At 42.9% G+C, this 13,113-nt stretch overlaps 1 protein-coding gene across 7 annotated transcripts in view; it reads right to left on the bottom strand.

The window, feature by feature from the left end:
- Positions 1-13,113, bottom strand: part of LOC126251818 (D-aspartate oxidase) — a 253,875-nt gene that overhangs the window by 69,539 nt on the left and 171,223 nt on the right. For all 7 annotated transcript variants that reach the window (XM_049952470.1, XM_049952473.1, XM_049952472.1 and 4 more), the window contains one exon: positions 5,401-5,524. In XM_049952470.1, coding sequence (XP_049808427.1) covers positions 5,401-5,524 — 124 coding nt within the window. The remainder of the gene's footprint in view (positions 1-5,400; positions 5,525-13,113) is intronic.

Genomic DNA, 13,113 nt, shown 5'->3' on the forward strand with positions numbered 1-13,113 from the left:
CGTTGTACAGGCATCCTGAAGCTTTAAACTCTGCATACAATAACCAAATGGAGTTGACAGTAGGTGGATCTTTGTTGAACTTTGTTCTGGAGTGACAGTGTAACAACAGATTGATGTGAATTTATTTCAAGCACAACATACACTTTCTCAGTGCCTGCCACCATCTTGACTAAGTGCTCAATGCTGTGCTCTCATGGCATAAATCTGAAGTGCAGCTTGAACAGTACTAAATTTTTGGAGTTTTCTATAAGCGTGTTGAGTTTTGTGACAATATGTCAATTAATGCAGCTACAGTGAATATATGAAGTCACTTCAATCATTTATAATAACCTTGTTTGCAGAACGACAGTGAATGTAGAAGAAAGTGCCTCTCATGCGGCAATCTTGCAAGGGAGGCAAAGCACTTTGGACAGAGGCAGGTGGAACTGCCAGTTTCAAGGGTGCAGATTTTAACTACAATTACATTTTTTCCTATGGGGACACATGCTAGAAATACTACATTGCACAACACTACGCAAAGATGTGACTTGACAAAACATGTTGATGTTTTATCTTTCTGGAAATGTACGAGCACTCGCACACTTGCAATTTTGTGGAAGAACCATACACATGGGACCAAAGAGCCACATGTGGCTTGTGAACTGCAGTTTGCTGCCCACTGGCCAAGTACATTGTTGTGCGATCTACTACACTGAGTGTATGATGCTGATACGTGAGCAGTTTTTTTGTGAAACACTGTGGGAAGGCGTTAAGCTAGTATTGTTCTGTTGCTGTTGTAATTTCAGCACCACCCTCTTCATCATCCTCACACACCACTTCCTCTGAATTCCGAGTTGCATGGAGTCTGTAAACTCCTCTTTATCTCCAGCACCTTCATTCAGATAATTTCTCATGTAATCTGGACGTCTTCATCATGTTTCTCTGGCATGTACTGAACAACCAGATGCCCCATTTTATGAACCTACCCTGCGTTAATCCCCCCCCCCCCCCCCTCCGAATTTTAGCATGTAGAACTGGCAGTCATTAATTTATTCTTCCTCTGATGCCACCTTCACACATTCACATCTATGACACCACCTTTTCTAGCTGCTACACAGTCATTTTTGGCCCATGTTTCTTGTATTACCATTAATATACAAGTAACTTTGCATCGCCTGTGGTATTGTGAACTACAAACTCTCACATCTGTGTTCTCCAACAGAGTCACAGCTGTGATTTGCACTCATTACTGCCTGCTGTAATGTACAGTTCTCACAGCGTTGACAATATAAGCAAACTGAATGACAAACACTATGCTGCCCTTTTGCCTTCATACAGTTGAACTGGCAGAAATTATATCACTCTGGGTTAACAGTGCACGCCATCATTTGTTGACAACTTTGAAAATCAAGTGCTGTATAGCAGTAGCAGCTTTCGTGCCATTTATGAAGCTAATTTTTCATGTTGGTGAACATTTTAATGTTTGGTGCAAATATATTTTTGTCAGCATTAAGTTGTTTCCCGTATTCCGGTGAACTGCTGTGTAAGCATGGTAGATGTTCTTAAAAAGCAAGGTACAGAGGATACATTCCCATTGCTGGTAGCAAGACGAAACTTGCCGCTAGCTCGCCACTTCCCTACCCCTATTTGTCCTAGTACTAGGACACACAGATGCCACTGCTTCCCCTCCCACTCTTCCAAATTTTTCAAATAAAGTCTGTGTGACCTCAATTTCCAAAGCTCAATCTGCAAATATATGATGACCCCCTATATATTCAACTCTATACAATGTAAGATGGTGACCTCTGCAACAATAGTTTGATCTGTGAATCAAAGACAGGACTGTATTTTTCAAATGATGAATTAGAGGAAAAAACCTTGTCTTATAGTCAGGTATATGGAGTATTTTCCAACACCTGTAAATACTGACTACTATTTACAGTACATGGAGCTTTATAACAAATACTATTACTTGTCATGTAGTTAACAGAATTTTTCAATTCTTGAATCTAGACATTCAGGTAACTTGTGGAAAGAATGGCCAGTGAATTATGATTTTAGTTTTCTTTTGGATACATGGGGCTTCCTAATTTCTTGCTTTATTTTAAGATGGAAGCTACTGAATATCTTATCACAACTCCACACTGAAACCTAGACAAAAAGGCACAGTCTACATGAAAATGATTTCCAACAATCAGTCTTTCCTTCTTATCCTGTTCGGTAAGTCTCCCCTGACCCACGGTTCTGGGCGAGTTTCCCAAAATCTACCCCTATTCCTAGACCTCTCCAGTCCTTTACCTTCACCCCTTTTCGTTCCCCTTCAACTCTTCGACCTGAAGGAGGAGCCACTGGCTCTGAAAGCTTGCCAATTACAACCGTCTTTTATGTGTGTGTTCTGCCACCACTTGGTGAATAGATTTTTTGTCTATCCAATTAAATAATTTTGAAAATGATTTTATGTCTTGTATTGTCAAACTGATGCCTATTTACAGCAACAAAAACTACTAAGGAGTTAATTTATTGAGAAGTGAGAGAAAGAATTCCAAGATTATCAAAAAGGTTTCTGCAAGATGTACAGTTATCTGCTTCACACAATATTCTTACAGCATGTTTTTGCTGAATAAACACTTAATTAATTTAGGTGGACTGTCCCACAATACAATATCATAAGGCAACAGGGCAAATATATAAAATAAGCCAACACACTTGCCTTTAGATCGCCACAATGAGAAATGCTTCTAACAACTTAATACACTGAACTATGCTGCTTTGTTAGTTATATGTGTGTTGACTACATTTCAACTTGTTACTTAGCTGCACCCCAAGGAATTATACACTGTGTTTGTTTAGTGTCTAGCAATGTCTATGAGTCACATCGGGGGGTAGGGAGTGAAGAGACGAAATCACTTTTGCAGATTATCAAGTGCTGGTAAGTGCAAAACATTTCAGACTTGTTAACATAGGCACCAGTAGCTGAGTGCATAGTGTAGAAGTCTTGTAATCATGAACACCCTGATTTGATTCTCTTTAGTAGAAATGTTTTGTTTTTTTACTTTTATTCAATCACAATTTTTAATAAAAACAACATCTATGCTTTTAATTACTTGTTGTGTGAAAATAAAATAAAATTTGATAAAGACATACAAAATACCTTAATGTCAAAAATATATATACATCACTAATACTGTTCCATGCCTAGAAATATAAAAGGATCTTATTTTGTGCTTAATGTTTAGTATTTCTGTACCAAATTTTAACTTATTATGAACACTCTCATTTTCATGTGGTTAATACAAGGGCTATCCAGAAAGTAACGGACGTTTTGGTCTGTCGTGGTGGTGGGCAAGGCTACAGCCCTTATCTTGGTGCTATAATGTTCCTACACCCAGTAAACATCCAGCGATGGTAGCGTGTGGTCTGTCTCTCTGCTACTTTGTTTTCTGTGATGTGTTAAAATGTGCGCTGCAATACAAAATCCGATACTTGTGAGATGCGTTCTGTGAGTAGGTTTTTGTTGGTAAAAAACATCTGACCAATTGAAATTTATCGAGACCTTTGGGGTGCATAGGGAAAAGGAATAATGAGTGAAAATCAAGTGAGGGAGTGGTACATTGATTTTATGAGAAAATAACCATACCAATGTTCACAAAGAGGACCACAGTGGTGGGTCTAGCCTAGTGACCAATGAGCTGGTGATGAAAATCAAAGAGAAAATTTGTGGAAAATGTCATTTCATGTTAATGGAACTTTTGAAACTACCACCTCTTGCCAGTAATGAAGACATGGCTCGCTACACAACACTTTGATACTGACGCCGAATTGCATGCCAGTATAAACTAGTGGTTGCAATCACAGGCAGCAGATTTCTACAGGGACAGTATTGAAAAACTTGTGCTACAGTATAAGTGCCTCAATTTGAGTGGTGATTATGTAGAAAAATAGCTGAAGAATGTATCTTTAAAATGCATGTAATAAAATCTTTTATTCCAAAATGTCTTTTACTTTCTAGATAGCCCTCATAATTACAAATCATAAAACATTTTCCTTAAGAACTATGATTCAATAAGTATTAATTACCATTTCTCTGGTTAATAGATATGGAATTTTAATAAAAAATAAATAACAAAATAAAATTTTAAAAATTAAAAAGTGTTGCCCACTACTGAGATTCAAACCAACAACTTATTGATTACATAACTTTTACATAAGAGACTCAACTACCAACGACTATATTAATGAGCTATAAATGTATTTCACTTAACAGTACCTGGAAATTTTCTTATCTTAAAAGACAACTTTTTTGTGTTTCTTTATCCTACTGCTTTAGAAAAGTGACTTCCAGGCAATGAGGTTCAAATCCAGTAAGTTGAAGCAAATCAAAGAGGTCCAGTGTGTAAGGTCCTTCTGAGAGACAATTTCTTAGCAGTAAACCACATGTAAGTGTGTTCAGCTATTACTTGAGCTGTGCCTGCTAAGGTTGAGTTTGGTCTTGCTTCAGTGGCTCCACTGGAGAACCTTCCTCGATTTATGTCCCCCAAAAACTTCAGTCAAATATTAAGTGCATCAAAGATTTCATTAGACATCTGTGACTGTTGATTCCACCATGAAAACACAATCAGGTAAGAAGGTAATGATTATTTAAATTGTGTTGAATGATCTTTCTAGAAGAAAAAGCAGAAAGGAGCATATGGATAAAAAATGCGATGGACTAACGGACATGCACACACCTGCGCCGCTCCCCCACACCAAATAAAAAAAGAAGCCTTTACTAATATTTTAGTCCTTTGTTCGTGTGCTGTCCATAGGTTAATGGGACATGTTTGTAATATACACATGGCCCAAAAACAATTCTGTCTTTCTACTGCAGTCTTCTAGTGGACTAAAACAGATTGCACAATCTACAACATGTTTGATAGAAAATCACAATTATTCAATTTTTTTAAGTTGATAGAATAATGATGAGAATGCAGCCGTTTAGGTCTGTCTTGTCATACTCATCACTCACTCACTTAAGCAAATATAACACATGTTGAATAACCAGGTCTTCTGCCAATTGTTTGTGTTGTTCTTGCAGGATATTTCGACTGCTTGGCTCACTGTTCTCATCAGGTGCTCCCTGAAACTGGTCTCTGGGTGTATTATGTCCGGTACTTATGCCTGGATGGTGCTAGATGCTCAGTCCACAGCCTGCGCCACATCAGGTGCTCTGCCTGCAGCTCGCACTGTGTCAGGTGCGGACTGCAGATGGAGTGCCTGACACAGTGTGGACTGAAGATGGAGCACTAGGCATCAGCACTGGACCTGACACACCAAAAGACAAGTCTCGGAGAGCAACTGAGGAAGACAGTGAGTCACGCCATCTAAATATCAACATATCACTGGGAAAACCTGAAGAAATATATCACAAGGACGGGTACTTACCTGAACAATATCTTTGTTGATACTTGAAAGTATGTACCCTGACATCTGGATTACACCAGCATGTGCTGCTTCAGCTGATTTTCTGATGTCTTCGTAGTAGTAGTAGGAGTCATTGATCCACTGCCTGGGTGACAATCAGCAGTATTAAATTTAACTCTGTTACTTTTGTATTAATTTATATTCTACATCAAATTCTATTTTCTCTGATTCTTTGGGGCATCTGACAGCCAAAAAGCCACAGAACACATCACTAAATACACAGCCCATAAAATGGTAATTAACATTTTGGGAAATATTTACACAAAATTATCTAAACTCATGTAGACATGAATTTTTTAACATTCTCCTTTGCCTTCTACACCTGACTTACAAGAAAACAATGAAATTATAAACTAATAACAAGAGGAACTGTAAGTCCATAACTAATTCTGTATCAAATATCAGTAACCCCTAAACAGAAACTAATAAAAATGCCCAGAGGGTCAGAAAGCAGTTTTTGAATCAACATTAATACAGACTGTTAAAGGACCTCTTATTCCAAAGTAAAAGTGGACCACTTGTTGTTTCATAGTTAAAAAGATTCCCTTCGGGTGACAGTTACTTTAGGAGTCTAACTTACATGAGCCATCATTTGACACTGTTGTTTGGTTGGTTAAATAATGTTGGTGTGACATGTAAACTGCACAACCAATCGGCTGGTGGTGGACAAACTGTGGTGTCACCGCCAGACACCACACTTGCTAGGTGGTAGCCTTTAAATCGGCCGCAATCTGTTAGTATACGTCGGACCCGCGTGTCACCACTATCAGTGATTGCAGACCGAGCGCCGCCACACGGCAGGTCTAGAGAGACTTCCTAGCACTCGCCCCAGTTGTACAACCGACTTTGCTAGCAATGGTTCACTGACAAAATACGCTCTCATTTGCCGAGACAATAGTTTAGCATAGCCTTCAGCTACTTCATTTGCTACGACCTAGCAAGGCACCATTATCAGTTACTATTGATATTGTGAATCATGTACCGTGCAGACCGACGTTCACCATTAATGGATTAAAGTTAAGTATTCCACCAGCTACGTCCTTTTTTTCTAAATTCTAATTTCCTTGTCCTGTTCCAGACCTCACGCCAGCCTGCGTGAGCTAAAACGCGTGCCTTTCGGCCTCCTCTAGTAACACGGTGTTGGCTCTCCTGCCAACCAAAACATTGGCGACGAGGCAATACCGTGTTCTTATCGATATTGCCCTGATTTACTTGTGTAATGGCTTTGCCACAATCTCCAGATGTACTGTCCGAATTTTATCGCTTACAGAATCAGCAGATGCAGGCCTTACTGGATGCCCTTGGACAGCTTGTCCAGGGTCAACGGGCAATGCAAAACGATGCGGCAGCCACCGCTCCATCACTAACGCAGCCACAACACGCTGTTGCACCAACTTTTCGACCTTTTGATGCTGCACTGGAAAGCTGGACGGAGTGGTCACGCCAATTTGGATTCCATCTCGCCGCCTACAGAATTCAAGGTAACGAGCGGCAGCCTTTTTTGTTGTCCTCAGTAGGGGTGAACACGTACCGTTGATAGTCAAATTATTTCCCCGACGCGACGTAGCAACTCTGTCCTACGATGAAATTTTGTCTGCATTAGATGCATATTTCAAAGAATCAGTCAATGTAGTTGCGAAAAGGTATACCTTCTTTCGTACAAAACGTACGGCGGGTCAGAATAATCTGGAGTTGGTTGCAACCTTGCAAGGCCTTACTAGGGATTGTGCTTTTGAGTGTCAATGTGGACTCCCTTATTCAGATACTATGGTACGTGATGCAATTGCACAGAACGTTTCTGATGTTCATATAAGGGAACAGATTTTGAAACTAGTCAATCCCTCCATTCAACAAGTGATGGACATATTGGATCGGCAGGACACACTTGACTTTGCTCAGGAATCATTTGAAGCTTCACCAGCCGTGTGTCAGGTTAACCAGCCCGCCGGGCGAGCTGCACGGAGCAGTAAACAGCCCTCGTGCCCGGCCGCGCCGCTGCCGCCAGGCTCTCAGCAACGTGTGCCGCACAGGCAAGCAAATGCAGTGCTAAAATCACGCCCGCGGTGTGCTACTAGACATTCGCGTGAGAATTGCCCGTCACGCCAGGCTATTTGCTTTTTCTGCAATAAAAAAGGACATGTTCAGAGTGTTTGCCAGAAAAAGCTCAGATCGGACACTCACAACCATTCCAGGCCCTTTGCTTCGCGCCGAATTCAAACCAAGGATACTCAGGCTCGTGAAACTTCGCCCATGGAAATTCATGTAGTTAATTCCACTCCGCCCAGTGCCACTCTCTCTAACAGTGACTGTGTTCATCCCACAAATAGTGTGCGTCGACATTGCCGGAAATCCCGTCAAGTCGCAAGTAATTTTGTACCAGTGTCAGTTCACGTTGCACGAGACAGTCGCTCTTGTCGTCAGCAGGACAATAAACTTTTTGTAGACTTGGACATTAACGGCAAAGTGATACCATTCCAGCTCGATACCGGAGCTGCAGTCTCCCTGATCAATCAAGACACTTACAAACTGCTGGGCACCCCTCCGTTGCGTGCCGCGAATGTTAAGCTAACTAGCTATTCAGGTCGAAAGATCCCTGTGTCAGGACAGTGCAGCCTTCTTGCAACATACAAAGGACAAACAAAACTTGTGTCATTTTACGTCCTTTGTTCTTCTTCTGCAGTGAACTTGTTTGGTTTCGATTTATTTCAGTTGTTTAACTTGTCTATAGTAAATCAGGTCCTATCAGTGAACCAGACTGTGCCTTCAGACAGTGTTTCTCGTCTATGTGAAGAATTTGCAGACATTTTTGCACCAGGCCTTGGTTGCGCTACGAACTATAAAGCACATTTGGAACTGAAAGTAAACGCGCAACCGAAATTTTTCAGAGCGCGCAATGTTCCCCACGCATTGCGTGATGAAGTCGCAAAAACATTACACGATTTGGAATTGCAGGGTGTAATTGAACGTGTGCAGGCTTCTCTCTGGGCATCACCCTTAGTAATATTGTTGCCAAAACCTTCCGGAAAATTGAGACTTAGTGTGGACTTCAAGGCAACAGTGAATCCACAACTAGTGATTGCAACTTTTCCTTTACCCCGCCCAGAAGGTCTTTTTGACAAACTGTGCCTGGGTAAATATTTTTCGAAGTTGGACCTAGCAGATGTGTACTTGCAAATACCGGTGGACGAAGAATCCCAGCGCGTTTTGGTGGTTAACACGCATCTTGGTTTGTATCGATTCAACCGACTGCCATTCGGGTGTGCATCCGCCCCTGCATTGTTTCAGCAATATCTACAAACTGTTTGTGCGTCGGTCCCTACTGCAGCAAACTATCTGGACGATATTACGATCTCCAGAAAGACGGAAGAAGAACATTTAGTCAACCTCAGAACATTATTTCAGGTCTTGCAACAAAATGGTCTTCGCTTGCGGAAGGACAAATGTGTGTTTTTTGCTCGTGACTTGCCCTACCTGGGACATGTACTCAATGCCCAAGGCATACATCCGAGTCCCGAGCACCTCCGTGCCATGCAAGACTTGCCTTCACCGCAGAATTTGAAGCAGCTACAGAGTGTGCTGGGAAAAATCAACTATTATCATAAATATGTGCCGCATGCCTCTTCCATTTCAGCTCCGCTTCATCGCTTACGCCATAAAGGTGTTCCGTTCATCTGGACGACGGAATGCGAACGTACCTTTCGCCAGTTGAAATCGGCGTTGCTTTCCAATACTTGCCTTACGCCATTCGATCCCCAGAAGCCCCTTTTGTTGATGGTGGATGCATCGGATTTCGGGATCCGTGCTGTGCTTGCGCACAAAGATGGATCGCACGATCGCCCTATTGCCTTTGCGTCCAAATTGCTCTCGTCTGCGCAAAGAAATTATTCACAGATTGAGAAAGAAGCATTGGCTCTCGTATTTGGTGTTACAGAGTTTCATGATTTCTTGTGTGGTCGTCACTTTAACATAATCACAGACCACAAACCTTTGACATAATTTTTTTCATCCGAACAAGCCTGTACCTCCACGTACAGCACAGAAATTCATTCGCTGGTCTATTTTCCTCTTGCAGTACCGCTACGATATATTGTATCAGTCCACTGCTAAGCACGGAAATGCTGATGCGTTGTCCCATTTGCCTGTTGCTGAGGATAGAGCATTCGATTCCTCTGAACTTGCTTGCATGTTCATTGATGCGGAAACCGATGACGTGGTCGAATCGTTTCCGATTGATTTTCCTCGTGTCGCTACAGCCACAGCTGCTGACCCTGTCCTTGCTACCATTCTGCGTTTTGTTGCTACGCAATGGCCCTTGTCAAAGTCACGGATCGGGGATCCGTTGGTTCGCCGATTTTTTGCTCACAAGGAGAGACTTGAGGGTCGTGGTACCACGTTCGTTGCAGTCCTCTGTCTTACAGCTTCTCCACCAAGGACATTGGGGTATAGTGCGAACGAAACAACTTGCTCGTTAGCACTGTACTTGGTTCGGAATCGATGCCGCGTTTACGAACATGTGCTCTTCTTGCATGGCGTGTGCCGAACAACAATCAGCACCACCGCGGAAATTCTTTGCATGGCCAAAAGCCACTTCCCCTTGGCAACCCTTACACATCGATTTTGCTGGTCCATTCTGGAATGCTCGATTGTTGGTTGTGGTAGATTCATTCAGTAACTTTCCTTTTGTTGTCCAGATGTCTTCTACGACGTCATCTGCCACCATCCAAGCGTTATCTGCTATCTTTTGCATTGAAGGTCTTCCACAGACCATTGTTTCCAACAATGGCCCACAATTCATGTCCGCAGAATTTCAGTCATTCTGCAAGTCCAATGGTATTCAACATCTGACGTCCGCGCCGTTTCCACCACAGTCAAACGGAGCCGCTGAATAATTGGTCAGGACTTTCAAGTCCCAGATGTTGAAGTTAAAAGAGTTGCATTCTCGGGAGGATGCGTTGTTGCTCTTTTTGTCCTCGTATCACTCTCAGCCCCGGGATGGTCGCTTGCCGGCTGAGTTGCTCCACGGTCGTCATCATCGAACCTTGATGTCTTTGCTACATCCGCCGCATCAGGTTCCTGTGCAGCGGCAGACACCTGCTTTTGCTCCAGGCGATGTTGTCTACTATCGCCACTATCGAGGTTCACGGCGTTGGCTCGAAGGGCGCATTCTGCGCTGCCTCGGACGCGCTATGTATCTGGTTTTGGGGGCCTCTGGAGAGGTGCGCCAGCATCTCAACCAGCTACGCCTCTGTCGTCGCATAGGATCCGCCGCTCGCCATCTGCTTTCAGCGACGGTGCCGTCCGGTCAGCGCCCTGGGGACCCATCTACTGGCTCGCCTCAGCCCCAGGTGTTACCGACGCTGCCTTCCATTTTGCCCCATGGCGACACGCCGCCGCTGCCTGTTCTCCCGCCGGCAACGCCCGCAGTGGACGCTTCGCTGCAGCCGCCAAGCGCCTCCCTGGGTCACGCACCGCCGATCGCTTCCCGTGACCAGCTGTCCTCCGACATGGACCTCTTGCCCGCTCCGGACCATATGTCGTCTTTGCCCGTCGGGTGCCCCGGCCCGATGGAGGTCGACCCTTCGGCACCTCCTGTCTCTCTGCGGGCGCATACACCGCATGTTCGCGTGCACCCTGGAGCAGGTTTTCAGGCGTTTCCTAGCTCCCCGCGGTCCGAATGGCAGGGTGCGGGTGGCACAGCCTCGCCTGTTGTTAGGCTCCCCACCTCATCGCATACGTCAACATGGGGTCCTACCCATGGCGGGCGGAAGCCTTATGCCACAACCGTACGCCGATTTGCGGGGGAGGAATGTGGTGTCACCGCCAGACACCACACTTGCTAGATGGTAGCCTTTAAATCGGCCACGGTCCGTTAGTATACGTTGGACCTGCGTGTCGTCACTATCAGTGATTGCAGACCGAGCGCCGCCACACGGCAGGTCTAAGGAGACTTCCTAGCACTCGCCCCAGTTGTACAACCGACTTTGCTAGCGATGGTTCACTGACAAAATACGCTCTCATTTGCCGAGACAATAGTTTAGCATAGCCTTCAGCTACTTCATTTGCTACGACCTAGCAAGGCGCCATTATCAGTTACTATTGATATTGTGAATCATGTACCGTGCAGACCGACGTTCACCATTAATGGATTAAAGTTAAGTATTCCACCAGCTACGTCCTTTTTTCTAAATTCTAATTTCCTTGTCCTGTTCCAGACCTCACGCCAGCCTGCGTGAGCTAAAACGCGTGCCTTTCGGCCTCCTCTAGTAACATGGTGTTGGCTCTCCTGCCAACCAAAACACAAACCATAGTGAGAAAATGACAGAGAATCTATGTTTTTCTTCCTCTTTCATGCCCATTCTATTGTGAAAGTTACTTTACGGAACATTCAAATAAGAGAGTGTTTGAATCAGTTATTTTTATTTGTGATGCCAGTTCCCGAATATGTGTAAGTACATGCCATGCCATGTCATGTCCATCACAGTACTGAATGGGTGCAAATGGCAGGGAGGCAATGGAGCATAATGATAAATTTGAGTGATTTAATAAACAGCATACCACATTCTGATTGATATATCATTCACCAAAGAGCTTCAAAATCTAATTTTGTGTTTTATTATACATCATCATAATCTAATTTCATGTTTCATCATACATCATCATAATGCACATTCTGAGGCTGGATTTGCATACATGAAATCCTATTTTTTGTTTATGAATGCAGTTCAACAAGATAAGTAACATAGTAAATTATGGCTATTAAGTCATCTACAAAAACTGAATACGAAAATTTTATCATAGCTAGTATAGTGTTGTTATATAGATAAATTACACAGAAATACCAACCTCCCAGTCTTTGCTGATGTCACTCAACTTCACTACCAGAACTTTTTTCATAACTGTCAGTATTTTTTGTCACTCTGTTCCAAAAATGTGTAATCCTTACTAGCATCCACAGAATTTGACACATGGCAATTCTTGCACTCTTTGATGATAGAATACGGTGTACTGTACATCATGAGAGATAATCCACTAACACATAAGGCTAACTGATGGCATTTAATCTCACTAAGTTGAGTGAGTGCATGATTCCCTTCCAAAAGTATATCAATCCAGTCTAGAGTTAGAAGTCCAATCAACACATACTATGAATAGGTATGTCTTCTCCTCTGTTCTTTACTCCAGATGTCAGATGACCTTTAAAGGTATCCAACACTAGCACAGCTCTGTTACTTAGCAATGCATGAAGAATGCAATTTCAAACAGGAGCTAGACATTTCTTCATTCATTCTGTCATTTCCCAGTCTCTTTCTTGGAAACAAATCACCAATCCCTAAAACAAATTTTCTTTGGACTATTTTTACACTTCACTACAACAAAGTGGGACAGCTTTCCTCACTTGCCGTACCTCCTACCATTACAGTAATTCTTTGTCTTTTCTTGTTTTTAATGAGATGCTTTTTGACCATTTATAGTCCAGTGTTGTTGTATTGGTCGGTATGCCCCAAAAGAAGGTTGCCCCAGTGGTGTTTCATATCTAGTGTACAGATATAGGTGCCACTGCTGCATTTGGATTACATGCCTCATGAAGCTGACACATTTCTCAATACAATCTTTGCAAGTGAAGTAGCTCATCAAACACAGGGGCCACTTCTATACATTAAATTGTGGCACCAG

The sequence above is a fragment of the Schistocerca nitens genome, chromosome 4 (assembly GCF_023898315.1).
Source record: "Schistocerca nitens isolate TAMUIC-IGC-003100 chromosome 4, iqSchNite1.1, whole genome shotgun sequence".
NCBI lineage: Eukaryota > Metazoa > Arthropoda > Insecta > Orthoptera > Acrididae > Schistocerca > Schistocerca nitens.